Source organism: Crocodylus porosus, unplaced genomic scaffold (genome assembly GCF_001723895.1).
Source record: "Crocodylus porosus isolate Cpor-Errol unplaced genomic scaffold, CroPor_comp1, whole genome shotgun sequence".
In the NCBI taxonomy this organism is placed as follows: Eukaryota; Metazoa; Chordata; order Crocodylia; family Crocodylidae; genus Crocodylus; species Crocodylus porosus.
In genome coordinates, this window is record NW_017728947.1 from 99,819,517 (window position 1) to 99,832,792 (window position 13,276).

The window sequence follows — 13,276 nt, forward strand, 5'->3', positions numbered from 1 at the left end:
ACTTCCTGCCCTTTGGGCAGGGGGCTGGACTCGATGATCTCCCGAGGTCCCTTCCAGCCCTGATGTCTATGAAATCTATGAAATCTGGTCAGATAGATGGCCAAGCTGTGCACTTTGTTCCTTCACACCAGAAGGATAAACACCAATTTCAGTTCAGATCAAACTGAACAGTTGGTAACTTAACACCATCTGAGTTGCTCTGTGGAAATGAAACCTTTTCGGAGAAGTGGACCAGATGGGAAAAAATAGACAGATGGAATAATATCCTATGCTTTACTAATGCTCCTAGCAGCATCAGAGGGACAAATGACTCACACAGGGTAGGATTTTCCATGGACTAGTCACAATAAATATCTCAGTTCAAAAAAGGCAAGGCAGGAAACACATTGAGAACATGAGCTGGGGGTCATGAAGTGTTGCTGATGAGCAACAAATTTTCATAGGTAATATTTGCTTAAGGATCATATATTTATATAGGATTTTTCATCAAATATAATCCAATCCAAAGTACTTTCAAACATAATCACCTAGATGTTGCTATCATGACAACCATCACTGAAATTCAGCCAGATATGGCTGCAGTTGGCCAGGATGCAACAGCACTGTGCATCACATTAGGACAGGAAGTAAACAATACCTTTGTTAATTTGTGGGGATGGCAGACAGGTAAGCACATTCTCCCGGAGTTTGGAACCTGACCAAAACCTTAGATTGAACAAGACAGTCTGTACTACGTATTATTCAAAAGAGTTTTGAGCCTACTCAACACTTAAGTTTTGAGGGCCTATTTCTGGCAGTTAGCACTGTGAAAAATCACATCTCTAACCAACAGCTAAACTGGCAAGAAACTAAATGTGAATGCAGTTATGCCAGTAAAACTGCAGTTTTGTCAGTATAACTTATTTCAATCAGGGAACTAGAAAATATAAAATGAGCAAAAGAATTATTTTGCCAGTATAAGCTACATCTCCCCTGGGAGGACTTGAGGACATACTAGAGCTTTACAGCTTTCATAGATTCTATGATCCAGTCCAATGGTTTTTCACCTTGTTCAACTCAAGGCACCCCTCATTAGACTCCAGTCTCCCTTTAGGAAATGCCAGCTCTTAGTTTTTACTTGTTGCTTGATGAAAGATAAATACTAGAGCAATTCTCCCATTGCAAAGACCTTTAACATGTGAATCATGTGTAGGTTTGCACACCTATCTGTGCTAATGCTAGGTGTGCATCACACTGTGGCACTCTCAAAAGGATCTCACGGCACCCTGGCTGAGAATCACTCATCTAGTCAGTCCTCCTGCATATCAGTCCTTTACACTTCACCCTCTGCTCAGCCCAGTCACTTGTTATTTCAGCATCTCTTAGTTCAAGTCCAAACTTCAAGGCCTATTTGTGGCCCAATAAGGATTTAGAGCCAAACACTGGCCCTTGTTCTCTCCTCTGGCTTAGAGCTCAGAAATCAGCATGGCCTGCTCTGTGATTATCATTCTGCTCCTGCCCCTTTCAGACCACTCCTTTGTAGTGCACAAACACCGTGTACTGAAATAGTCTCAGCTGTTAACTGCCAATTATACATCACTGTGCAATATGCCATGATTTCCAGGTCCACCTCAGTAAGAATTTGTAAGGCCTTTGGTGTATCCAGCCCTCTTATTAACCAGGAGTTACGGCCATCACACTGCAACGTGGAACTTAGGCTGAGCAGGCTTGTTAAAACTACACTGCCTTCTTCTAGGGAACTGGAGGAAAATCTCACTGTAAATGCACCATAAGACACTGACTAAAACAAAATTATTTCCCAAAGCACTTCACACTGGCTCTCCATATGTTTCCAGGCAAATCACCTGTAGTGGTGGTTTTGGAACATACTGCCACCTGCAGCGTTACCATGAGAGCAGAAATAGCATATGGACCAGTTTGCTCTCAACTTGTACACACCATGCAGGGAACAGGATGCAAGCAATTGCCAAGTAGGTGCTGTGCTTGGAAAATCTTCCTTATGCCCGTATGCTGCATAGTATAAAAACATTTATATTTCATGTAGCTGTAGCTCCAGCACTCCCAGCGTGATCCTCAGTCCAAACCTCTCAGTGACAGCATGGGGAGCGAGATCAGGTTATTACTCATGATACAAGACACGGGGAACTTGATCTCTTTCTTCCTTTATATATGCAAGAGGAAAAACTGATCTCAGTTATGGAGTGGCCACTAGGGCTGTGCAAAGCTTCAGTAGCCAATTCAATTCAAAGGAGATTCTGCCCGATTCAGGAACTGAATCTCTGAATCCAAATTGAATTGAGAGACCAAGTAAAAGCTCTGAATTGATTCAAAGCATCCGAATTGATTCAGAAAAACTTCAGAAAAGTTTTGGCTGATTCGGAAATTCAGCCATAGATTAAACAGGCAGCTGACAGCTGCCTCCAGCTGGAAAGTCTGTTGGGGTTGCAGGAGGGAGAAGGGAAGGGAAGGGATTGGGAGAGGGAGGGATTGGGGCTGGGGCTGGTGGAGGAGGAGGGCACATTACTCACTCAGCCCCAGCAGCCCCAGCTCCCAGACAGCGCACGGTGCACTGCGGCACCACGCAGCACCCATGCCATAAGACAGCTGCTGTGCGGGTGCCAGGCAGGCAAGAGGTGATCTCCACTGTCCCCCACTGCCTTCATTGCATGGTGGGGGGGGGTCTCTGCCACGAGTGCCCAGAGGACCCAATTGCTGCTGCCAGAGCTGGCGAGTGTGGGGCTTTTTTTTTTTTTTTTTTTTAAACACGCCAGGAGGCTGGGGCCAGGCGAGGGATAAGGCTGGGCAGGACAGTCATGGGGGCTTCTCCCACAGCTCCCACCACCCAGGGAAAGGCAGGCACAGTCAGATGAGCTACCCAGCTGTACCTGCCTCTCCCCAACTGATGTGAATCACTGAATCTGTCTGAATCAGCGCTGAATCTTCCAAAGCTGATTTGGCCAACTCAATTCAGGACAGTGATCCAAATCTCTGAATCGAATCACTGTCCTCTGAATCGGCTGAATCCAAATCGAATACTTCCCTGTTCGTACAGGCCTAGTGGCCACTTAGTTGGAATCAGTAGGATTTCTGGTGTGTGACAGAGCAGACCTTTTGCCTAGGTCCTGTACAACTGGAGCACACCGAATTTTCACAATTGTGTATGTAATAATAGGTCTGCTAGAAGAAATGTGAGGTGTTGGGTTCAGCCTTCAGTTTACCTTAACAACTGCAGTGTCTGTGATCAGTTTTTTCCTGGGAGTAATGGCTTCTTTCAGTGCTTCTCTTACTTCCTCCTGCATAAAAGAAAATATTGAAAGCATTTAAAATCAGAAGTAATTTGTGTGTCAGGTTTCCACCACTCTCACCACCCCACTGGATTGGAAGACCTTTGGTCTCTAACTGTTCCTTGTCTAGTCCTTTTTAACGTAAAGCTGCACAACATACAACTATCATAAGAACATTATTCTGTTTGATCTCCCTCTCTCTCTCTCTCTGTGTGCACGTGTGTATGTATAGACACACACACACACACATACATATACCATGTGTTTGGAGTCTACAGTCTATGGGCTTGTCCTCACTGCACTGGTAACTTGAGTTTTCTACACTTGAGTTAACCTCTCTCAGCTTAACTTAGCTAAAGGCAGTGATTACCCCCCCACAAAAACACTGAAGCTGCACAGAAATTTTGTATCAGGAGCACAGCTAGTTGTGCCCCTGCTGCTTCAACAGCAGCAGTACTTAGGCTGCAATTGCTACCAGCCCTACAAATGGGCCAGCCATAGCAAGTCAGAGGAGAGACAGACAGACAGGTTAGAAACAACACCTCAAACTACCATTACAGTGAAGACATGCCTGTGCATGATGAGGAGATGGCTAGAGACTGGAAAGAGCAGGTCATGTGCTCCATCAGAGGCAAGGTCAGCTATTAAATGGCAATCCCCAACACCAGAGGAAGGGAGTTGATTTCCCATTTTTAAGTTTTAAAACTACTTCTTTCAAAGTTTCTGATGGTTTTCCCCAGCTCCATGTCCTCACCACTGCATGCAACTTTGGAATGAATTCCTGACACTGGAGCCACAGGAACACCAGTACCTGCATATGCCTCCACTACAGAAGGCAACTGTGACAAGGGCGAACTCTCAGGTCTGGTCACAGTACCAGCCCACCACCTGTCTTTGGGAAGGCCACCCACCTTACTTGTCTGCCATGCCTTGTTGTAAATTAGTTAAGATGTTAATTAGGTGGGAGGCTGCCCTTCAAGCACCCTGCTGTTCATGGGCAGGGTACCCCCTTTATCATGTTCCATGCCTTGCAGATGACATTCGCGAGTTGTGCTATGCTCCAGCCTGAGGCTGGGCCCAGCTTGGCACAGCGTTAAGCCTTTCTCACGCTGCCTTGTTCAGGGCCTCACACATACTGCCCCCCTCTCACTGGGGCCTCTACCACTCTGCCTGCTCTCACCAGGCCTCTCACACTCTTGTTCTTTACTGGGCCACATTCACTCCACCCTGCACCTTTGAGTGACCACATAGGCCATTAGGCTTGTCTTGGCACTGCCTGGCCATCCCTGATGTAGCCTTTTGGGCCTGTCCTGCAACCTTCATCTACACGATGGCTGGGCAATTTGCCAAACACTGGGCTGACTGCTCCTAGCCCTGCACTGGGTAACTCAATTCACCGGTTCACTTATTGGGACCCATTACTCACCCCACTTACTCACAGCTCTTTCTATGATGCCTACTTGGCGTCAGGCCCACATCAGGCCTCAGGCATCTGAAGACTTACCTGGACCTCCACTTTCACCCCTCTCTGGGCCTTAATTCTACTCTTGCCCCTCTCTCAGGCTCCAGGGTCTTACACCGCAATGGGCTCAGGTGCCATTCACACAGGCATGCCTGGCCCCACTACTCTCTAGGGTCTTGCACCCCTGTGGGCTCAGGTGCCACTCACACAGGCGTGCCTAACCCCACTACTCTCCAGTCTTAAGAACCCACCTATTGGCAGGGGCTGAGGTTTTCAGGCACCCCTACTCACCTCTCACCAGGGCGATAACTAGACTCGCCTTTTAGGGGGACTGTCCCACCACAGACAGTCCCACCAAGCCACCCATCCCCAGCAGGGCGCAGTTTACAGTCATGCCCAGGGCCAGGAACTTCCAGCCATCCCCATAGCTCCTGCCATTACCCCCAAGATGTTCCTTGAGTAGCAGGGCAGCCAGGTGGTGTTGCTCCTTCAGCTGCTGGCAGCAGACTGCTGCATCAGCCCTGAGAGCCAAGATCTTCAAATGGCCACCTCATCAGGGCTAGCCTGCACCTGCCTGCTCTCTTCCTTAAAGTGGCAGACATCAAAGGTGCTCGGCCATGCACTCTGCTGGTGCTCCACCACCCACCTTCCCCCTTAAAAATGACTCCTCACGGGTGTCTCCAGGCCTCCCTCCATGCAGGCACTTCTCGAGCCTGCTGCAGCCCCCACTAAATAGTGAGCACCCCAGTCGTGCTCCGCCACAGCAACAAACACATTCAAGCTAGTGATACCAGTGCTCATCCTAGGGAGATGAGATGGAAGACCAGAGCTTTTCTGAATGCAGCAAACTATGTTCAGGATTCAACCAATGAATGTCTATTTGAATTAAGTGTACCTCTCACTATTAGTAAATGTTCAAGCAAGCAGTTTTAAATGTGCAGAAATAAAGGACAATCCTCATCACAGCAGATGAGGGTGTTCAGGAGAATATTCTTTATTCATTAAGACTATTCTTCTATTTGGGCCATTCTAGTTGTCCACTTCAGGAGCGAACAGAGTGCCATGTGACTTACAAGCCCAGTCAGACACCATGAGAAAGCTATCTTCAAAGAAGAATTCATAAGCTTGTTCATGTATCTTGACATACAGTCATTTTACAAAAGAAAAATAGGCTAATTTCACAATGACTATTATATGTGATGGTTTGGTAGTGACTCACACATGCACAGATGGTTACTGAGCCTGGTGAAATTCTAGCCACTACTTCTGAAATAGAGACAGAAAAGAGAACCTGAAGACATGTGTTTTTCCGTGTGGTCCAGACTTGCAAAAGCAAACAAGCATGTGCTTACCTTTAAGTACTGAAATCAATAAGACTCAACCCCAAGTTTAAGTACTTTCCACAGCTGGAGCCTACACAAGTATGGATCTGACTACCTTTTTCTTTCTGAATTCCTGAGGGACATATGAGAATCTACAAAGCTCCTCATTTTGTGGTTCATCTTATTGTACGTAATGGATTTTCCCTATCCCACTAAGGACAAGTTGTAAGCGGGTGTGGTTTGAGAGCAGCTGAGAAATAGGAATAGAAAGTGAAAGCTTTTCCAAAGTCAGGGAAATGCCAATGCTGCTGCTTTGGGGGTTTAGCTGCATTAAAAAGAGATGCTGGATTTGGAGACATTGGTCTCACCACTGCCAGTGGAAAACCCCTCATGCTGAAGCTTCAGTCAAACAATTCTAATTCATTTGTAAGCTACACATAAACAAAGCATCCTTCCAAGGGCTTTCTACCAGCTTTGGAAACTAAGGTCATTTATATATCCCAAGGCCTTCAGCCACACTGAACCCTTATGTAGAAACTATGCAAAGGGATGGGCAGCTGCTGTACCGGGGGTGCCTGTGCCAGCCCCTCTGGATTAGTGTGGAAGGAAAACTGCTTTGGGAGCAGGCTGGATGTGAATTGTGCGAGGATCCACAAACCCACTGCTACTAAGATCCAGTGGCTTCAGTAGTCTGAATGACACGTTGAAAGGGATGGCAGCCACTACGCTAGACTATAGTCCAATTAATATCCTCATACAATTCCCAGAATTTCGGCAGTGCATTTCATCTCCCCATTATCTCTGTACCATCAGTCCTCTGGTATTATGTCGGTGAAATGTATTTCCCCAGAGCATAGCTCATGCAGCACTAGGATGATGTGAGGCAGTGTAAGCTTTCTAGCATTTCCCTGCCGACACGTCAGAAGAACATGGCCTCACCCAGTAAATGGAAACAAATTATTCATTGTCCACGGGCCTTCAGTTCCTGGCTTGTTTACAGAAACAGCCAATGCAATAATTATATGGGGTTAGGTTACCTGTAACCTGGGCATATGTGCGCCAGGAACCACACTGAGGGCTCCAGCACCACTCACATCATTCTCTGGGTTGAACTTTGTCATTACGCTCCTAAAGAAATAGGCTGCAGAGTAGAGTCAATTCAGAGCCAAGCTGGGCAGGACTCTCTGACCTGTTTTATGCACAGGTCATACCAAAAAACCCAGCATATAGTTAAGGAAGGTGGGTCTGGGGTAACAATGAAATTTGTTAAAACTGTACGTTCTTACCTTTGCAGCTGCAAGTAGTTTTTCCTCCAGATCTGAAAAAATCCGCACAAGACACAGGGCTTCCACGGAGACCTTCTGCTCCACAGTCCAACTGGGTTGCAGAAGCTTCTCACTGCAATTGCACACACAAAAAACAGAGCTCAATTAGTATGGCCATTTCCAGCAGCTATGTGCCCTGTACCATGACAGTTTGGACCTATCTGCCTTATGTAGCTTGACTCGGGTCAATTTTGGGGCATGCTGAGCAAAACTGGCTAACTGTGGGCACAGAACACCCCAAGTCTCTCAGCCAGGAAGCAGCTTGTACAAGAATAATGATTGTTAGCACCCTCCTAAGCCTACCACCTTTCTTTGCCCCTTGTTCCCTATTTCCTAATTACCACCTCCCTTTTCTGATACCCTCGTGCCTGTCCTCAATTCTTTCTGCAGCACTCCCCTACTTCAATGGGTTGTTGTGAGAAGAAGCACGTTAATTAGTGAGGCATGATGATACTCTGGTAATGGGGATAACTAAAGCAGCACCTTCTGCCTACGCTAAGCCAGAAGCAGACAGAGCAGCCAGCAAGAAAACCAAAGGGACAGAAAGAAAAGCACTAATGGCAAAACCCAAAGTGAAAGCCAACCTGAAATGTTTTTGGGCAGAGTGGGTTTTTTGGGGAAATGACCTGCAATTGTGAGCAAAGAAATGTGTGTGTCCAAGGACACAGGACCTCATGTCCATTTTCTGTAAATAAACAGGACTTCAATAAAACAGTACCTAATACCATTCATTTCTTCTTCTGATGAAGAACAATCTGTAAAGCCCTCAATGTTATCTAACCACTTAGAGAGATTAAAATAAACATTGAACAAAGCTAATTTGGGGGGAGTAGCTGATTTTCTTTTCATGGTCCCAGTATTGCCAGGTTGAAGCTAAATAGAGACTATGTTTAGAAATGAGGGGAAAAAAAGACTGAAAGGTCTGAAAACAAAGAGGAGATGTTTGGATTAGAACATACCTTTTGCACATCTTAAGGCCCCATTCATAAACTAAAAGACATCTGCTAAAGTTAAAGTCACAGTCTGTAAGGGTGGTAAGGTGAGAAGATAAGCAGACATTACAGCATTTCCTGTAGCTGGTGAGCAATCCTGCTTCTTTGAAGAAAGCTCTTCTGCATTCCAAGGTGGGAAGAACTGTGGTTTCCAGTCGCTTCAGATGTTTTCTTAGTGCCATGTCATCTGTGCTAATGGCAGATTCAGCAGAGGGGAACTGTGCTGCCATGCAGTCTATTAACAGATTCTCCAGATCCTTATTCCAGTACTTTGGTCTCCAGGTTGAAGTGTCTTCCATTTCATTGTTACTATCAAACTCTTCTTTTTTTTTCTGTTTCTGCCACTCCAGTGAGGCAGCTACTGATTTCAGGGGCTCTAGTAACACACCATCACCACTCTGAACTGCTCTTTTCACAACTTCCCACATTCTCTCTTCTAGTTTGTTGTAAAGTGCATCAATCTTAGCTTTATCCACAGGTGTAGATTGTTCCAGATCAAAAATATGATTACAAGCATCAAAAAAATTCTTTTGATCTATGACTTGACAAATGGCTTCATCTGCAATAGAGAGACAATATAACCAGAAGTTTATTGACTTACCAAAAGACTTTTCTATGGTATTTCTCACTGTCACGGTACTCAGGATAACTGCACCTCTGATCAGTTCTGTTCTCCTCAAGGGCACCTCACTCCAGTTGTCACTTCTCTCAGGAAAGGCACCTACATCCTTCTGCTTCCAAACTGGAGGCTTGGGTTACAGGCAAGCTTCTAACAATTCACTGCCATTCTCCCCACAGGTCTGACATTAGTGCAGCACCTGCAATCCTGTTCTCTCAGGGGCCATGGCAGGGTTAATCAGTGACCAGCTAGCTCTCATAAAGCAAATAACTGGTTATTAAACTAAGAGCTTTACAGGGAAAACCTATCATAAAAGGAGTAAGATATGCATGTCTAGCTCAGCAGACAGTCACACAGCTCCCACGTGGAGACCTTAGAGAGCTAATGTCCTACAGAATCTCTTGCAGGACCCGTCTTTACTGGACACAGTCTCATAGGACTTCTTGGCAGAGTATCAGTGGCATCTTTCCCCAGGTCAGAGCAGTCACTTCAGAGAGTTTTATGCATTTTGTCTGCCAAGCATCTTGGACCAGGAAAAATAATGCATGCTACTATCTAGCTTAGACACCTGCATCATCTGATCATGAGGGCACTGTGTTAATTATCTCCCCCAAGCCCCTCCAGTAACTTATAATTCCTGCAGGAAGCAGGGCTTCTTAGCCCACTCACTGGGCTAAGAATGCAATCACTAGTCAACCCATTAAAATACACATAACATGCATAAAGTTAATAGTTTTGAAATGCATGTTTCCAAAGCATCAGCTCTGTCCCACCAAGCACCACTCGAATATTAAGAACGTATCCTACAGCACCCATGTGAGGTATGGAAGTGATTTCATTCCCATCTTACAGATAAGGAAATGTGAAGCACAGGACTATTAAATAACTTTCCCCAGATCAGAGCTAGGAAGGAAATGTAAATCTCTTAATCGTTCATGCAGCACCCAGAACCCAACTAGATCAAACCAGGCAGTCCAGGCATGATGGGCAACACCCTGGAAACAATTTAGAATACAAATGGGGAAAGTAAGGGAATTATGTGCATTTTTTTTTATAAATACCATATGTACCTTAGTTTAACTATGTGTTGTTATCCAGCCTAGGCAGAAATAAATCAAAGGAGGTAGGACAGGGTAAAAAGACACAAAATGATAGAGGAACAGGTGGAAAATCCTAAGGATCTTTGAAGAGTCAGCAAAAAAGCTCTGGATTGGGAAATCCTTCTTTCCTGGTTCCAGCTAGTTTAGCAAGATGTACTTTTACCAGATCTCAACCTTAAGATTATAGGGAATGCTGACATCTCCAGGTGTCACAAAGAAGAAATGTGGTCAGGTGGGTGATGACAGACATGCAGAGCACATTGCATTCAGCCACTTGCAACCAGAAATGGGGTAACTGGGTTGTGGGGAAGGGAAGGTAAAAAATATGCCTTGCTCCTCATGCTTCCTACCTTTGGATGGATGAATAATGCTTTGCTTTGAAGAAGCTGCTTTCTGTCTTTGTAAATGTATGTTGACACAGCCACAGACTCCACAAGGAAAATAGCTCTCCGGTGCCAAACTTAGCTGGGTATGTTGCATTAACCCAGCTGGTAAAAAGATCACTAGCACTCAGAGATCCAGGTTATGAATGGTGGGCCCACCTGGCTTCTCCTGTGGGAGGAGTAATGGCAACCAGGCTGCCCACTTTAGGGGAGCATCTGAGATGAATTTAATGTGGTTTGCTTTGTGAGTCACTTATGGTACCTGATAGCATGGTTTCCCAGCCTGGACAGATGATTAAGGCACATCGGCCTCCTCAGCCATTGGCACAAGAGGAAGCACTCTGGCCAGCATTCACATGTGGCCCCCTTAATCCCTTTTAACTAAATGACCCGGTACATGCTCACATGTGGTTTAATCTTCAGCATGAATCTAAAGCAAGGCTTAAATTCTCCGGAATTACGGCAAAACACCTTAACCTGGTGACCACTTTGACAACATCTTTAGTGGGTAAAAACATTTACCAATAGAATTCGGAGGCTGGATGACATTGTCCTTTAAGGGATTTAAAATGGTGATTTACATTGATCTCCAGACCCAGGTTCCTAAGGAATATGACCATTTCACTTGTGGGCTATACCAGTCAATAAAGGTTAGTTCCCAAGGTGTCAACCTTTAAACATCCAACCAATTCTCAACCAGCATGCTGCAGCACCTGTAAGATCCTTTCAAAGGGGTTGTGGCATGCTGCACAATATTAGAACTGTTAGGTCTGCAAACGCTGACATAATTCACACGATAAAACCAAAGATTTTATGTAGGAATCCATAACATCAAGAATATTCTGCCCCATTGTGGCAACAGAAGAATTTCTCTGTTATTTTTCCATATGCAAAAAAACAGTGAAAATTAACATCTGGCATTTTCTGAGGGGTGCCTCAAGTCTAACAAGGGGTGCCTTGAGTATATAAAGGTTGAGAATCACTGCTCTAGCAGTAAATACAGCATATAGAGGGAGTTGTGTTGGCTTGAGCTACTCAAGTATGTCCCTCTGCATAATAATGAACAAACAGGCCACCACATGAGCACTCTTACAACCAAACTGTGTTTTGTCATATATTTTATACGAACGATCCTAAGGCCCTTTGCAGTAACGAATAATACAGTTGCAAAGTGACCCAGAACAAACGAGAAAGAGGAGTGAAAGTAATAAAGTTACAAGGAAAGTTGTTTCAGGAAGGATTTCAAACTAGAGGAAGAAGCAATGAGGGGAGATGTAGGAAGTTGTTCCAGATAGCAGTGCAGTGGTGAAAAGAGGCAGAAGAAGCCAGTGCTGGCCAAGCCACAGGAAAGGTCAGGGCTGCACACACTGTACCTGAGGATTTTGGCTCCTGTGTGGCCACAAGCTTCTCTCTATCATCTTCCTTCTCACTCTTTGCCTTCTTCAGCAGTGCACCTGCTATATTTTTAATTCCCTGAAAGCCATGGGTTTCCTGCTTCTCGGGCATCGCTTGGGAAAGCATTGGTGCATTTTCACCAGAGGATGCATTCCTCTGCTTTCCCTTTCCAAAGAGCTTACGCTTCAATTTCCCCATAATCCCAACAAGAGACAGTGGTTTGCTCTCCAGGGGGGAATGCAAACCAGAAATCGCCGGCTTGTTCTGATTTTACAGTCTCAGCCTTAAGCAATTCCTCTCCATGAAAAGAAGTCTGTCCTGGGCTCCAATATCTGTACTACTGCCTGCTTCCACACACTTCCAAGTTGCCCAGCCAGCTTCCTAGCTCAGCTGAGGCAGGAAATGTTTATATTCTGCCAGCCCTGCTATGTAAATTATCCACCATTGGCTCAAATACCGCACCGCACATGTAACCACAAAGTGCTGGGGGAAAGCCAGCGGAATTTTCACCAGTTTCTAAATGACTCAACTTGCTGAGATGCTGCCAGCTCATGAATATTTACAGTTCGCTCAGGAATGTTAGAGGTTACTATTCGATGCAGAGTTTGTTTCTACATGCAAAGACTCCTCCCACGTACCTTCTCCTGCCCCTGAGACTTCTCAGTAGAGAAAGCATCTTTCATTAAACCCGCATGTGAGTGACCCAGTCCAATGTCAGCCAGTCGGGGGCAAACGCAGCCAGACCGGTGTTGGTGTTTGCTTTCCTCGGTGGGGAGTTTTGATGTGATGCATGTGGATCTGAACACTTTGGGTTTCCTGATGCTGCCTTAGGCTGCCTCCCACTGGTTTTCTACAACCTGGCATTTTTAAATAAAGAAAATAAAAAAGTGTTAGAGTTATGTGGGTAATTCGAATTCACACATATCTACCTAGCAAGAGAACCAGGCAGCCTCGTCTGTTATTGTCTTCACATCATGTCCTATATAATTAGGGTCTTTATTCCTCTGTGCAAGTGCCACCATTCTTATTGCCATTGATAGGGATGCAAAGAGGAATAAGCACCAAGGACATGGGGGGGGTCCAAGGACTACTCCGATTTCCCAGTTGGTCTAATAAAAGTTATTATTGTGGAACCAAGAGTTCTAGTTTTTTCTGTCTTCCTATTTACCTCAGCTTCTGACCCTGAAGACTTCAAGTGTGAGACAATTCACGTTATAAATATTTATCATTGCCAGTCTTCTGCCATTGCCGTCATGACACCAGAACCCAAGATTGCTATTTTTTCCCCTATTAGTCACATCTTGCCATGTAGTCTCTTTGTAAAATGCTCCAGACAGGAGACAATTTTTCTTGCACTTCATTGTTTTACCTGGTATTTAGGCTGTACCTGCTTC

General features: G+C 45.2%; 1 protein-coding gene across 1 annotated transcript in view; it reads right to left on the reverse strand.

Annotated features, from left to right (window-relative positions):
- Positions 1-12,226, reverse strand: part of LOC109320601 — a 46,415-nt gene extending 34,189 nt beyond the window's left edge. The window contains exons 1-4 of the mRNA XM_019550764.1: positions 11,861-12,226; positions 8,353-8,944; positions 7,355-7,466; positions 3,219-3,293 (exon numbers count right to left, since the gene is read on the reverse strand). Coding sequence (XP_019406309.1) covers positions 3,219-3,293; positions 7,355-7,466; positions 8,353-8,944; positions 11,861-12,080 — 999 coding nt within the window. The 5' untranslated portion in view covers positions 12,081-12,226. The remainder of the gene's footprint in view (positions 1-3,218; positions 3,294-7,354; positions 7,467-8,352; positions 8,945-11,860) is intronic.
- Between the last annotated feature and the right edge of the window lie 1,050 nt (positions 12,227-13,276).